The 16,049-nt window shown below is 33.8% G+C and overlaps 1 protein-coding gene across 1 annotated transcript; it reads left to right on the top strand.

The window, feature by feature from the left end:
* The first annotated feature begins 3,090 nt into the window (after positions 1-3,090).
* LOC105787524 (FKBP12-interacting protein of 37 kDa) lies at positions 3,091-14,807 on the top strand. Its single transcript, XM_012613957.2, has 14 exons — positions 3,091-3,299; positions 3,409-3,460; positions 3,563-3,624; positions 3,853-3,920; positions 4,056-4,092; positions 4,661-4,748; positions 4,899-4,963; positions 5,065-5,142; positions 6,246-6,293; positions 6,779-6,832; positions 7,343-7,504; positions 7,768-7,837; positions 7,997-8,052; positions 14,398-14,807. The coding sequence occupies exons 1-14, from the start codon at positions 3,273-3,275 to the stop codon at positions 14,569-14,571; spliced, it is 1,041 nt and encodes a 346-aa protein (XP_012469411.1). The 5' UTR covers positions 3,091-3,272; the 3' UTR covers positions 14,572-14,807.
* Positions 14,808-16,049: the final 1,242 nt, after the last annotated feature.

Below are 16,049 nucleotides of genomic sequence, written 5' to 3'. Positions count from 1 at the left end.
AAGCCCATTAGTCTTTGTGCAGTCCCTTACAAAGTCTTAATAAAAGTTATTGTCAACAGATTGAAAGTTATGTTGCCAAGGATCATTACTCTACCAAATGAGCTTTGTACCAAGTCGGCACATTACAGATGATATTATTGTAGTTTAGGAAATTATTCAATTCATACGTACTTGGAAGGGGATGAAAGGATGGATGGCCATGAAGGTGTATTTGGAGAAGGCTTATGACTATTTGTGCTGGGATTTCATGGAGGATACTTTAAATGATGTGGGTTTGCCATCTGGTCTAAGCAAAGTAATAAGGCATTGTATTTTTACTTATTCAATGTAGATTCTTTGGAATGATAAACTATTTGAGGAGTTTCATCCTACTAGAGGAATTCATCAAGAGAACCCTCTGTTGCCTTATTTATTTGCCATTGTCATGGAGAGATTAAACCATGTGATTGGAGAAGATGTTAAGTTGAATTGTTGGAATTCAATAAGCTAGGCCAACAAGGCACTGCCATTTCTTATTTGTTTTTTTGCGAATGATCCTTTCCTTTTTTACAGAGCTTGTGTTGAGCAAGCCGGGGTGGTTAAGGAAATTCTCCATAATTTTTGTAAATATTTGGGTCATAAAGTTAAACCCTCAAAGACTAAAGTGTTAGAGTACCGTTATAGTAAAGTTGTTATTCAGTCAGTTAGTAGCTAAGCAGTTTCTGAGTCAGTTAGCAGTTTAAAAGTTAGTTACAGCAGCAGTTAGTTTGTTCTAGCTCTCATGCTCTCATGTTTGTATAAATACATGCAAGTCTGCATGTTCATATTTTAATCAAAAAGAAAATATCATTTCTCTATTTTTTCTATCGTAGCTCTGATAATCTTACATAAAGTTTATTTCTCTTCTAACATGAGCGAGGTGATTGATGATTGGATTGGTAGTATGTTCAATTGTAGATGGTAAATAATTTGGGCACTTATCTTTGTGTGCCCTTGCTCCACACGAGAGTTACAAGAAGTACTTACTAGTTTGTTGTTGATAAAGTTTGTCAGAAGCTAAGTGGTTATAATGCTCATTTACTCCCAATGACAAGCAGAGTAACGTTGGCAAATTTAGTGCTAATGCCCATTCTGACTTACTTTATGCAAACTGCAATGTTTCTTGGTGGGATTTGTAAGAAGATTGAGAGGATTGCTCATAATTTTATCTAAGGTGCTCATAAAATGGCTCTCACATATCAAGCTTTATCATCTCTCACTCATATAATTTCTCTCCAATCATTTTTATTTCTCCACTATAAATCATTTCCCGATCTTAAAAATTTTGGTCACTAAAAATATTTGGTTTACATTTGAGATATTCTTGAGTCGTCAGTGATGCGATATTGCTTCGAGCCACACACATTTCATATATCATGTCGAAATAGGATCATTGCCTTTGAAGCCTATCCTAGGGAAGTCGGTTATAGGGTGATTTTGCTTTGTACGATCAAGGGTAGAGGTCGATGTGGAGGTTTCAATCGACGGCCATTATGCGGTAATGGATCAGGGTATAATGGGGGAGCCAGTTGACAGCCGTTATGCGGCCACGAGCTCAAATACCTGAAAATGATGCCCTATAAATACCATACAGAAGTTTGATGTCATATTCACACGGAAAAACTCTGGGGTTTCTAGCTATCATTGGTGTAACTTTTTTCTCTATTTCCAAGCAATCGATACCTTTAACCTTCATTCTTGTTTGAAGGTCGGCACCGTCATGGACACAAGAGGACTCTCAGACGGGGAGCAGCTGTTACGGTGCAGTAAAGGCGATGCTCCTTTCGGAGCGACGATGGTTGTCATTATTACACGACCTATTAATAACTACAACCGTTGTTGCGCCAACTCGAGTTTGACCTCTACTGTGCTGGAACATCCGCTCTCCTCCTAATAGCCCTCTTGTGTCCACCTCGGTGTTGACTTTTGGACAAGAATCAAAGGTTAGAGATGTCAATTGCTTGGAAATAAAGGAAAAAATTACGTTGATTACATTATAAGTCCCCAGAGGTTTTCCGTATGATTATAGCCTCAATCTTATGTATGGTATATATAGGGCATTGTTTGCGGGTATCCAAAAAACTTGAACTCCTGATCGGGTAACGATTGTCACTTGGCCCCTCGGTTGTACTCGAACCCGTGAGCATCACGGCCACCGACTGGGACATTCACGTTGAATCCAATCCCTGATTGTATCAATTATTATTACCCCAAAACCAGATTTCCCCACAATAGGTTTCTAAAGTCATGATTCTATATCGCAGTGACATATGAAATGTATGTGTGTTGAAGCGCGTTATCACATCCTCGACCCCTCAAAATTACCTAATTATTTCTGTTGTTTTAGTCGAAAACCTTGATCACTTTTAAAACACCCTAAACCCTTTAAAACCCTGAACCAAAACCCTAACTCTAATAAAATTAAAACCCTAACCCTAGGAGAGAAAACTGAAAAGTTGGACGCACTTTCTAACTAAATCGACCTATATCCCTAATTAAATTTAAAATCAGCATAAAACCCTAATTAAAAAAATCAGTCTATAGGCCTTATTTTGCCTAGTTATTATTTTGAATAATGATACTTTGCATTAATTACATAAAGTAAAACTATATTGTAGGCTGAATATGTTAAAAATGTTTCAATTATTATTTGAAAATATTCTATCATAATATTTGAATTGATAAATTAATATATTTTAATTATATTTAATAAATCATTAAAAATATTATTTTATGCTAATTACTATATCTAAAATATAATATTTAAAAAACTAGCTAAATATTAAATTGTAAAATCATATGCAACGCAAGTGATGTCGAATTAATTATTTTAAATATTTTAATACTTGTTAAAAACTTAATATTATTTTGATATAACATATATTTTTTAATGTATTATTTATCAAATACCTTATTTTAATTGAAGGGTCGGGAAAAGAATCCGATGATGTAGTTAACAAAATAATTAAATAATAAGACGTGACGTGGTATATATGTACAAAGAATAATTTTAATAATAAAAAAGATAAATTTTAATAGAAAATGATAATATAATCGGAGTGACTCATGACTGTTTTAAACTGCCATTTCGGATTGATCTCCTCAAACAGAATCCTGTGACCGGTCACAGGGGATCTGAGCTTCTTCCTTCCCAATTTCGAATTGGGTATCTTGGTGCCGCCCACAGTGATACTATTAGCTTTTCACTCAAAATCAAAGTTTCTAGGGTTTTGTCCGCCGGAATCCTGCCTTCAATGGCTTCTCACGCGCATCTCGATGATGTCAGTTGCTTCTTTCTCTTTACTATGCAGCGCTAATGCATTCCATTTTAGGGTTTCTAATATCTTTTTTGCCTTTTCCAATGATAAATGGGTGTGTTTTGGAGAATAGGATGACGATTTTGGCGGTGACTTTCCTGGGAGTCATAGTGCAAGGCATTCAGGTTAACCTTATTTGATTCCTTCTTTTCCTACAATATTTTTTTTATCAATTTATTTAAATGAACAATTTGTATTATTATTTTTTCTTTCAAATGCATATTCAGGTAATAAAAGAAGTTTTGGTGATCTTGAGTACGATGAGGACGATATTTTTGGATCAAAAAAGGTAGCAATAGTTTTTAAGGTTTATTATTATTATTATTATTGTTGTTGTTGTTGTTAAACCCAATGGATTTGAGGGAAATTTTGAATATGGAACCCTAGTGCTCTAAGTTTTCATCCTTATTCATTTCCTACTCATTTATCACTTGACTTCGAGAAGCCATTTGTGGAGAAACAAAATATATTAGTTTAGTTATTTTAACCCGAGGAATTTTGTCTGTTTGTATTGTAGGGCAATTCTAAAGTAGAAGAAACTGCCCCCGGTGTAGCAACAGGGATGATTTTGTCACTTCGTGAGAGGTGTAATGCATAGAATGACTTATACCTATGAGATTATTACGTTTATGTAACTGCTTGTTTGTTTGCAATTTTCTGTGAGATTTATCTTCACTTTTTATCGTGATTCTTTTTTTTTTTTTCTTCCTCCTTTTGCAGCCTTCAGAATTGTAAGGACACCCTTGCAACGTGCCAAGTATGTATCATCCATTGTTTGATATCATCGAATTGTTTCTTTGTTTAATTTGTATATGTGTAATAAATAAATGTTGTAAACTCACCTACTTGGAAATACTATAGATACTAAGACATTAAGCATGGAAATTTTCCTTCACAAAAGAATAAGTTTTATATGAACAACCATCTACAACATAGATTTTTCAAAGTTTTGTCTTTTTGGTTGTACAAGTTTTATGCTTCCTTGTTGACTTAGGACCTTTTTGGATATTTTACAGTGTTCCTTTCTTCCTTTTTTTTTATCCTTTCTAAAATAAAACGATTCTATAATAGGCTTGGAAAGGGACTTGTCTTGAGGACTCTAGCTATCATGTACATGTTAGCTCTTTCTGTCCTTTTCACTTTGAAATGGTATTATATAGGCGTGGAATTAGCTTAGTCCATAAAAAATTTCATGGTTGAAGAATATAATGGCAACCACCTGAGCTTTCATACCTTTTTTCATAAACTGTACTTCCTTTTCTCTCCTTTTCCTCTTATTTCTCTTCTTTTTTTGGATTTTTTTATTATGATGTTTTCTGTTTTAGACGGAGCTTGAAACTGCAAAATCAGAGATTCAGAAATGGCATTCTGCATTTCAGAATGAGCCCTTCATTCCAGCTGGAATAGCTCCTGGTTTGCCTTTTCTTGTAGTCTTCTCTATATTTATGTTTCATATATTAGGCCCTATTGATTACCTTTCCAGTTCGAAGTTCTATTAAATATTGATCATTTTAGGTATGCTACTTTTCTGATGGAGCAATTGTTTTGTTCCATTTTCTGTAGAACCCAAGTTAGTAATGAATTATCTTCAAACTCTGAAATCCTCTGAGGAGACACTGAAGGAACAAGTAAGAACTTGATATTGCTTACTTTCTCACTATATATTTTCTGCATTAACTGTTCTTATCTGTTAATCAGAATTTCATGCATGCTTTGTTCTTATTTTCAGCTAGAAAAAGCCAAGAAAAAAGAAGCTGCCTTTATTGTAACATTTGCAAAGCGTGAGCAGGAGATTGCTGAGTTGAAGGTGACATCTTTTAATTTTGTTTTCCCTCTTGACTACCATCTATGATTGTTTAGCATGCTGTTTGCTGTCTAACTGGTGGAATATGGCAATGTGCGAGGATGAGATAAATTTTTGGATATTTCTGGTAAAGATAAGCAAAAAGTATATCAAGGTGCAGTAATGATTGTTCTAAAAAACATTTTAATTCCAGTATAGATTGCTATTGAAGAGACTCATCTTTTAGGGTGTGCTTGGTTGAGTGATAATGTAGAAAGATGGAAAGAGTAGAGTGGAACAGTTGAAAGAAAATAAAATTTCAGTGTTCTTGGTGGGAAAGAGAAGTGAGAGGAAAAATTCTGAAAGATGACCATTTTCCATCATAATGCATAAAAACAAATCATTCCAAATTGGTATGATAAGAGGAGGGAAAAGTAAAGAGATACAAGTGTGCATATTTACAAGATTATCCTCTTTTTTTTTTATTTAAAAAATCGTTTTCTTTCCTCTCATTTTTCAACTTTACCAAGCAATGATGTAAAGAAAATTACTTAATTCTTTTCATTTCTTCATCTTTCCTACCAAGCACACCAATGGAAAGAAAAATATATTTTCTATCTTTTTACTTTTCTTCTTTTCCAATTTTCTTTCCACCATACCATGCAAAACCTTAGTTTTAATATGTGCACCATTAGGACTTGCTGGTGAATATGTTATCTCAAATGTATGCTGCATTTACTTCTTGAGGAAACTGCATATTTTCTTATTTTTCCACTGTTGATGTTTGTCTATTGTTGATTCTCAAGTCGGAGAGGACTCCTTTAAATCTAGTGGAGTGAGAATTCGTTTTGCTCATCTATGTGCAATCCTTTACGATCTTCCTTTTGGGAGTTTCTCTTTGCTGTTGCTTGTGGTGTAGATTGTCATGACCTTTATTCTACTTCAGATTCTGAAAGAATTTCTGGGGGCACCTTTACCATTTTTTCTTACTTCTATACAATCACCCTGACCCTTTTTTTGGTTATTCTCTTGTATAAAGCATTATGCCCCACTTAGTGCATTGATTACTTGGACATGATTGTCTAATAGCTTGGCCAACTATGACCAAAATCTCTTTTAATTTCCAGTCAGCTGTTCGTGACTTGAAAGTTCAACTGAAGCCACCATCAATGCAGGTATTATCTAATGCTCACTTCAAAGTGAATGATGTTATTTCTGTTAGCAGATATTATATACTACTTTGCTTTTGTTGTTTTATTTTCTACTTGGGAGGATGGTCAAGAAAAATGCATAAAATGCATTTCATAAGAGCTTATGTACCCTTATTTTATGCATTCCAATAATCTGATATTGGCATTATATCTGTCTTTTGAGTTTTGAGTTTTCACTATAAGTTGTCTTAATGGTTCCAAATTCCCAATCGAACCTGCCCTCTGTATTTAAGCGAATTGTTCTTGTTACTTCCTAACATTTTTATGCGATTCAACATTTTGTTGTGTAATTTATGGGTCTGATTTCATCAAATATCTGCTTCTCTTATTCTTTTTTGTCCAGATATTTGTTAGACATGATTTTTTACCGTTTCTGTTACATGACCCAGAACTAAAGGATGTTTTGCACCTTTCTACCTGTTTAATTTTCTTTGTGGCTTATGTGACAGGCCAGAAGGTTACTACTAGATCCTGCCATTCATGAGGAATTTACTCGTTTAAAGGTTTGTTCTTAAAGTTCCTTTTTGCTTATCAGTGCAAGGGTATCTGTTTTCTAAATGAAGTAGAATGAATTTGGGGAGAAAGGAATCATAAAGGGAGTAACATGTTTGTCTGGCAGGCACTGTATTAGAAGCCATAGATGGACCATTGTAATATTACTATTTGTAGTTAATCTTTGGGCTTTTGGACTTTAGGGTGGTTTGGAAATTTTGACAAGTTGGTGTCACAATGGATTAGGCCTGAAACAAGTTCGGTTTCTGTTTGTTTTTTAAACTTTATGCATATCCAAATTCTTCTTATTCGTTTCTGGTTGGTAATCTAGAACATGTTAAAGATTTAAAAGTTGAGGCCTGTAAGTTTAATCTGCTGTTAGGTTGCCCTGTGCTTATAGATTACCCATACAGATACAGTGTTATTTTAATGTCATTATGCTAGAAGTGGAGATAAATGCTGTTAAGTAATCCATTGTGCTTATGGATCAGTTATTTATAGTTCTACTGTTATGGTACTAGAATTTGGTTGAGGAAAAGGACAAGAAAGTTAAAGAGCTGCAGGAAAATATTGCCGCTGTTAGTTTTACTCCTCAAAGCAAAATGGGAAAGATGCTGATGGCAAAGTGTAGAACATTGCAAGAGGAAAATGAGGAGATTGGTACTCAAGCAGAGGAAGGAAAGGTATGCGGTAATACATGCATTGCTTTGTTGGTGCATGCCAATTTATGTGTTTAAGCATTCATCTCCCCCATAATAAAATTAGGGGGTGGCAAATAGATCGATTGTGATAATTACAGGCTGCATTGTAAAAGCATCTTTGCACTTCGAACTGGAATGAATCCTGAAATAGATTAGAAGGTCTTTCAAAGCTGCATATGATTTATTATGTTGTGACATTGGTTTGTTATTTATGCTTGTTTTTACTTACTCTTTGTTCAATGCAGATGCATGAATTGGCCATGAAACTGGCCTTACAAAAATCTCAAAATGCAGAACTTAGAAGTCAATTTGAAGGTCCGTGTTAAATAAGTTATGAGTTTTGGTTGAATGAACCAGATTGGGATAATGAGAACTTGAATATGCTCTCTGCCTTTCCGTAATTGAAATTGTTATTCCATGGTTGAAAATTTGGTTCATGCTCATCTTTGATCGTTGCTGTTCTGTTGCATGCAGCATTATACAAACAAATGGAGGGGCTGACAAATGATGCGGAAAGATCAAATGAAATGGTTGTTATCTTTCTCTCATCTTTAATCTTCTCATTAAATTGAATCATCAAATACCATACATTAAATGAGCATCAGATGGAAATTCCCTTATAATCATGAAATTGCCATTTCCGTGCCACTTGACCTCAATATAACCATCATGCTGAGTCATATCATGTGTTATATACGCCTACTTTCCTTATTTGACAAAAAATAGTGCCCTTTATTTGCATGATAATTGGCATTTGCTTGAAGAAGCTAAGACATGTTTTGAGATAGGATCATTATATTGCTATGTTATAGAGTGGGAAAGATAATAATTTATGGAAGAAAAATGAACTTTTAATGTACAAGCAACACTAGATGCTCTTCCTCTCCATCATGCATCTTCTTTCCCGCTTGATGTCATTGCACCATGTCATTGTAAAGTTGGAGCAATAAGTGTTTTTTCTATTTGACGCTATTTATATCTGGAACCTCCTCTTTGAGCGCTTATTTTGTAGACTTATCACTTTCGTATCCTACTACTATTCCCACTACCTTTTTCTCTTATCATTTTTTTCTAAAAACAGTTTCATAGCTTCATGCCTTCACCTTTCTTTCCTTTAGGACTTGAGATGACACTTATTATCTAGAAAAGCCAAAATAGAAGCAAATCTGTGTGAAAAAGGAAAAAGAAAAAAGCTCAAACCCAAAACTTTGCTTACAATCTATCCAAGGTTAAGGTATTATCAGGAACTAGAAAAGAAATTGAGGGAAATGAAACATATTGGTGAATTGCAATTTTTAGTTGAAACTTTTTGATTAAATTAGAGAGCTCAGTAATAGTAAAATATCTCCATTTTTTTAGGACTTGAGGTAAGGGAAAGATAAGAAGATTTGTTAGGAGATTTGATTCAGATTTTGATTTGATTTTGAGTTCTTAAAATTTCCTTGTTAGTTTAAATAAACTTTCCTAATAAATTAGGATACTTGGTTGTCATTTTCTTTTCCTTAGAACATGAAATTAGGAATTTCATTTTGTTTCTTAAATTGTAAACCTTCATTTAAGAGGAAAATTATTAATGAATAAACAAGTTGAAAGTTGAAAGTTTCAGTAAATTAAAGGTAGGAGTTTTGTGGTAGGGAACTCTACTAGAGTTCCACAACCATAGGCAAAACTAGGGAAATAAATGAGGGCAAAGATCCTTTAGTTGAATCTGATTCCTGTTTCATGTTTCGTGACTTGATCCTAGATTCGGGATTGTAACAATTTGGTATTTGAGCTAGGCACCAAGAACGAGAAAACCTTAGATGAGAAAATTCGAAACCTACTATACAAGGCTTTGACTTAACATGAAGCGTGGTTGGTTGCATTAGTGGCACGAGTTGATGCAAAGTTAGAACATATTTAGGTTCTGTTGTGCAAGTTCTTTCTTGGGAAAGGGATAGAGACTTTTGACCAAGGAATCCCAAACTGTACTTGTGACCAAAATGCACACTTTGGGGTTTGTTTTAGTAGTAGAAGCATCATGGACATACAACAGTCCATGATGGCAACGTGGGTAGGGAAATAGTACCTAAATACATCAAACTTGATTTTCCTACATATAATGGATCGGATGAAACCCTTGTTTGGCTACATAAACGAGAGATGTTTGGCCAACAAATAATATTGCCTCTCAAGATAAGGTTGGGTTGGATGTCTTCTACATGTTAGGAGAAGCATAGCTCTCATTCTATCAATTGAATCTGGAACCAAAAGTGACATGGGCGATTTGGCAATTCAAACAGTTTGTGGCTTAACCTAGGAAGATGTTATTCAATTCAAAACAACTATTCCAATGTAGTTTTCTCCTTTAGAGTTTAATAGTAGGCAACTCCTTTAGATTTCCATAACCATAGGCAATAGGAATCAAAATAAGGGCAAAGACTAGTCAACCCCAAACTCGAGACCATAACACCATTCTTGTCTAATCAAAGGGATGACTTGCATGAATGGTCATGATTGAGGAAAAGAGAGAATTACCACCATCCTAAGCTCTTGGTTATAAATCTATAACTTAAGGACAAAGTTGAAAAGGGGACTTTAAGTCATTGTGAAATGCCATGTCATATGGTACTATGCTATGGTCCTAACTTATGGATCAAGTCATCGGATGATATGCCAAAAAGTCTACTACAATTAAGGGGGTTTTTCCTTTGTTACAATTCTTGCCGCGAGAATAACCTATGATGAACTTGTTAAAGGGAGTCTATTGCACTACTTGGACTTGAACTTATTGTTGATATACCTTCATGCCCAGAGTTTTTTTTAGCAAAAGAAGATGGAGTCGTCATTGCCATGTTGGTATCGTTAGTACACTAGCTTGTTTGTTACCATGGTTTTCTTGGCATGCTTGCAGTTCTTGCTAGTTGCTTTTTTTTTAAGGATCATGTCAAATTCATTGCCTGAACAAGGTTAGGGAAGAGGATTTTGCATCACCTCATCAAGCCTAATTGAATTCATTAATTTTGCGGTAAACAAGTTGACCTATTGGTCCACTCACATTGTATTGGCACGTGCCAACAACCCTTGAAATTGACATTGGTCCACTCACATTCCAGTCCGTTTCAGGTTAACCAATTGACTGCCGCCAAATATGTGAACGTTTGACTGGAAATACAACATAGATATAAAAATATAGCAGTGGTGTCTGCAACTATACGGATCAAATTGTAATATGGTAAATGTACAACGGGTACTGGAAGTACTTCGAGGATCGTACCCAAGGGAGGTTGAATTAAATCTAAAAATATTGTCTACAATAGTAGGTCTAAACTGTAATCATTAAAACTACATTACAATAATTGAAGTCATAAAATAAATATTAAACTACAAAAGCAAAGTTGACAAACGAAAAATTCTCTAATAACAAACAAAAGATTAAATTGCTTTAGAGCTCGGGTTTTATTAGGGAATTAGTTATTAACTAATCAGTATTACCTTTCAGCCTCTACTACCTAGCTAATCAACCAATACTCTTTTATCTTCCGATCTCGCTTTTTTGACCGGTATAAATTATGATTTTCTCGATAAACTTATCTCTAGATCTCGTTTAACTTAGATTACTTTCTAGGGTCGTCAATCCTAAGATTTAAGCACCCAATAATTTATACCAACTAATTCATATGAAAACTATTATTCTTTCGTTAATCACTCCCACATTCGCTCACTAATCTCCCGAAAGGACTTAGAAGTTAAAATCTTAAACTACTAAACTAAAACCTTAAAATGGCTTGGCAAAAGCTCTCCCTAGTTGAGCATAAGCCTCCTATTTATAGACAAAGTTAGCAACCCAGTTTAGGTCAAATACAAGCCTTAATCACACTAAATATGGATTGTGTAGACAAAAACACCTTTAATTAATTTTTGCCCTCCGTCAGACCTGTGTCGCGACACAGCCTGGTGCGTGTCGCTACATACAACTTTGATTATAAATTCTTGTGTTGGTTTGGTTGTGTTGTGACTCAGTTGTTGTTCTTGATGCTTTCGTGCCTGAAAATAGGTGTCCTGTACACTCAATTAGATCATTAGAACTACCTTAAGTTTGATATTGGCCCAATAGGTCAACTAACTCGATATATTACGTAAAAATGCTTATTTTGCAATAATTTGAATCTAAGTTAAGAAAACTAAAAATGTAAATAATTAAACACGAAACGATTTAAAAACAAGTTCGTTAAGTACCGAAAAGTACTTAAATTACCCCTACAATTTGTGGCAGGTCACCAATTCACCTTAAGGGTTAATCTTCAATGGTGGGGCAAATCTCAAAGTGCAATATTCCTTGCGCCGGATCTACCTTAGTTGTTTTCCGGTTTGAGAAAATTACTCACTCTTGTGTAGCTAAATCAAAAGATCTTTTGTACCGTCAAAGGTCAAAAGTAACTTTGTATATCGTGACACAGTTCTTGATCCACATGTTGACTTTGTCTTGTTCTCTTGTCTATTCTGTCGACAACTTATTTTGTTGACATTGTTGTTTCCTCTATCAAACCTTTTTCCCTTTCATGATTTTGGTTGGAAGTCATCAATTCTTGTCTTTGAAATGACATTTGTTGCAATAGCTTATTGCAACTTGTCAATGCTTTCAACCATTCTAGACTACTTCCAGTTTTGCATCAATGCTCTTTGATGTTGGAATCACCTATGGTGTCTAGCTTTGATATCAAATTGTTACGGTCTCAACTTACAAGTTGAGTCATCAGACAATTTGTCGGAAAGTCTACTACTATGAAGCACGGACACACCGAAAAGTCCCTTGTACTGCTGTCGACACGGGCACGCTGTCGACATGCCAGAATACATATCAAACACATCAGGATATGACAAAATAATAATAAATATCAGACACGGTCAGATATGAGACATGCAAGGACACAGGATTTTGGTGGTTGAAAGTTAGTGATAGGAATTCTCTATTTGAAACCTAGATCTACACTTTATTGTTGAGATTTTCTAAAATCTAATTTGGTGCATGTGATTAGGAGGTTGAGGGAGATATAATGGGGGTGTTTTTCAATATTTCGACATTGTTGATGGTGGCCGAAGTGGTAGCGGTGACATTGGTTCTAGGTTGAGGAAGATGAGACAGAGAGAGAAGCAAATATAAGAGAGAACTGAAAAGATGAGAAAGGAAAAGGAAAAAAATAAAGGACGGGCCATTTAACTTACCCTCTAAGTGAAAAGTGAATTAATAGTTGACTGGGTCTGAGTTTTCTAAGATATAATGGGGTTTGCTGTACACCATTAAATATAATTAATGAATTAATATGTATTCTGAAAAATATATATCACTTTGATTTTTTTTAATAGATTGGAAGTTAGGATATAAATTGTGTGATAATAAAATATTTTCAATATTATGACATTTAATTATATTGATAAAAATATCAATATATTTATTGAATATTAATATATAAAATATATAAAAGAATTTTTTATTGCTGTGTCCTGCCATATCCTTATCCTCATTTTTTTAAAATTATCGTATCGTCGTGTCCGTACTTCATAGTAGTAGACTTTCCAATTGAGGGGTTTTTCCTTTTGTTATGATTCTTGCTGCGAGAATAACCTATGATGAGTGAGTGAAACTCATCAAAGGGAGTCCCTTACCTTAGACTCATTAAAGAGAGAGTCCTAAACCTTTGAAATTAAATAATTTCTTAATTTTTTTGCTGTCAATCAGCCTCTTAAATAGAGGTTACATAGGTTTACTTGTATGAATAAAAACTTAAGGAAATTAGAACATCAAATAAAGAAAAACTTCTAATACCATAAAGATTATTTTAATTAAAGAAGACTTTTAGTTAAGGTAGATCTCCTAAAGTTAACATCTTTCTTGAAATAATAATTAATGTCTTCAATGCCAAAGTAATAATTGACGTCTCACATACTAGAGAAGAGATGGCAATCCATCCGAACAAATAGCATTTTCCTTAGACATATCATGTTTCACTGTAAATCATATCTGGGCTTTTGACTGGACAATTATTTTCCATTCCGACAGTATATATTGGCAAAATATTTCTCTTAAGCGAGCACACTTTCGTGAATCCACTAAAAACTCTATCTTTTGTCGACAAAATTAAAATCTTCATTTTGATAGTTGCTGTGTTATCAAGGTGTGCGCCTAGGTGTGGTTGCGCTTTGTGCCTTAACATTAGATAATAAAACTGATGCAGACATTTTCAGGCTAAGTTAGTAATGTGCTAGGTATTTTTTTTAAGGCAATAGGCTTTAAAAAATCCCAATTGATTGAAGCTCTCTAATTTCTCTTTATTTTAACTTTTTTCATGAGATGTACTTTTACTAGTAAAAAAAGGGAGAGTATCAAGCTCTCCACTTCTCAGTATTTGAGTATTCAACATGGGATCATAAGGAAATTATACACATTGTCTTTTGTAGATAAATTGGACCACTGTTTAGTGTCAATTATTGTAATTGTTGAAGTTTATACGCACACATCACTCAAGCAAGTATTTTTATGCCTGAGGTGATATAAGGGTTCTAGTGCCTAGAGTGTACCTTGTGCCCTTGATAACACTAGATGGTTATCACCAGGTAGACTGTATCTGCTGACTCAATTCAGTTAATAACAATTCTACTACTTCTTGTATATTATATTTATCATATTCAAGGAGGGTCATATATTCACCAATTGCTATTTTACTGATGAAGGCATAGTTACATCAAGTTGGATGTTTCTTGGTTTATATTTTACCAAATGCTAATCATGTTCATTTAGCCGGCACCAATATACTAGTATTTCGTCATGTTGTTTTATCATTTATGTTGCTGTTGTAATTGCTTAAGTTTGATAATTCAGCTGGGTTGTGCTGCAGGTGTTTATCTTGCAAGAGAAATTAGAAGAGAAAGACGACGAGATTAATAGGCTTAATCTAGAGCTGCAGCACAAGATGCTGCCGACTGAAGACAATAACAAGACAGGTATAGTCTCTGATACTGAAAAGGTTAAAGATGAGATGATAACCGATGAAACTGGGAACAGTTCTTAATTAGATGGACATGTATTGTACGATATCTGTCAATGATTTTGGCTCAAACTTTTGTAGTTTGTACATTCTACATTAAGTAGGTTTTTTTTTGGGAAAACGCATTGCTGTTGGTGAAATTGCACTATTGAAGTGCACGTCCACGGTGTATCCAAGTATGAGTTTAAACTTAACGTTCCCCGAGGATAGCATATTATGTTGTTTTATTTTATTAGTGTTTAGATTTTTTTGCATGGTTAGCTTTGGTACTTGTGGATTATATGCTTCGACGTACACTTTATTCTTGCTATGCCCTCACTAAAACATTTTTCCCGTTATGAACCATTTGGGAACTTGAATTTGAGGGGTGAAAGGTTTTGGATTTTTTGATATGCAAATCCAAAAGAAAATTTGTTTGGATACTAGATTCAAAAAAATTGATATGGAACATAGGTACTTGATTTTAAATTTCAGGGATATTATCATATGGAACATTAAAATTAAACGATTTAACCATTTTAATACTTGTAAAATTTACCTTTCATCTATTTGGCTATTAGTATCGTTTATGCATATTTATGCTTTTATGGACACAAGAATGTTTTGAAATTTTTACACGTTTTCTGAAGGGTTTATATAATTTTGGCTTTCTTTTGGTATTTAAACTTTGCAATTATTTTCTTGCCTCATAAAATTTTTATATTTTTAAAATTTAGATATCAAAGTGAATAAAATAATATAGATACCAAAGTAAATATAGTTGCTAATCTAGCGGGTTAAAATTTATGTTACCCTTTTGGAATATAAATTAACAGTAGGATAATTAATCTTATTTGATATTATAATATATAACCAACCGTATTGAATATTATAATGACAAGATACATTTTATTTTTAAGAAGAGAATATGATTCGAATCTTGGAGATAATATTGTTGGAAGGATATTTATAAATCTTGAACATGAATAAAGTACCAAAAAATATTATCACATGTTATATAATAATTATTAATATTACTATGGCAGAATTACAAGATTCACCCTCAATGTTTTGGGGGTCTTCACTTTGGCCCTTAATATATTTTTGTTGCAATTTCACCCACAACGTTGAAATTTTTTTAAATAAGGCCAAAATGGATGGAAATCGTTAGTCAAGTAATGATCAACATTTTTGTCTGATGTGGCATGCCACCTCAGTTGAAGGAGCAGAGGCCAGCAAGGGTGAGCGATGGAGCACCGACTGGCAGTTGGGGTTTGTTTTGAGGAGGGGAGAAGAAACAATGAAAGAAATAAGAAGAGGATTAAAAAAAATTAAAAAAAGAAAGAAAATAGAAAGACGTGAAGGAGAGGGAGAAAAAAGATTTTTTCTAATTTAAGTTTTTTATTTTATTTTATTTATATATTTTTAATATTTGATAATATTTAATATTTTTAAATTTTAATAAATTTAATTCAAAAGTTCACATCAATTGATGAGGCGTGAAGACAAAAATATTGACCGTT

This window comes from Gossypium raimondii, chromosome 7, assembly GCF_025698545.1.
Source record: "Gossypium raimondii isolate GPD5lz chromosome 7, ASM2569854v1, whole genome shotgun sequence".
Classification (NCBI taxonomy): domain Eukaryota; kingdom Viridiplantae; phylum Streptophyta; class Magnoliopsida; order Malvales; family Malvaceae; genus Gossypium; species Gossypium raimondii.
This window is presented reverse-complemented; position numbering and strand designations above follow the sequence as displayed.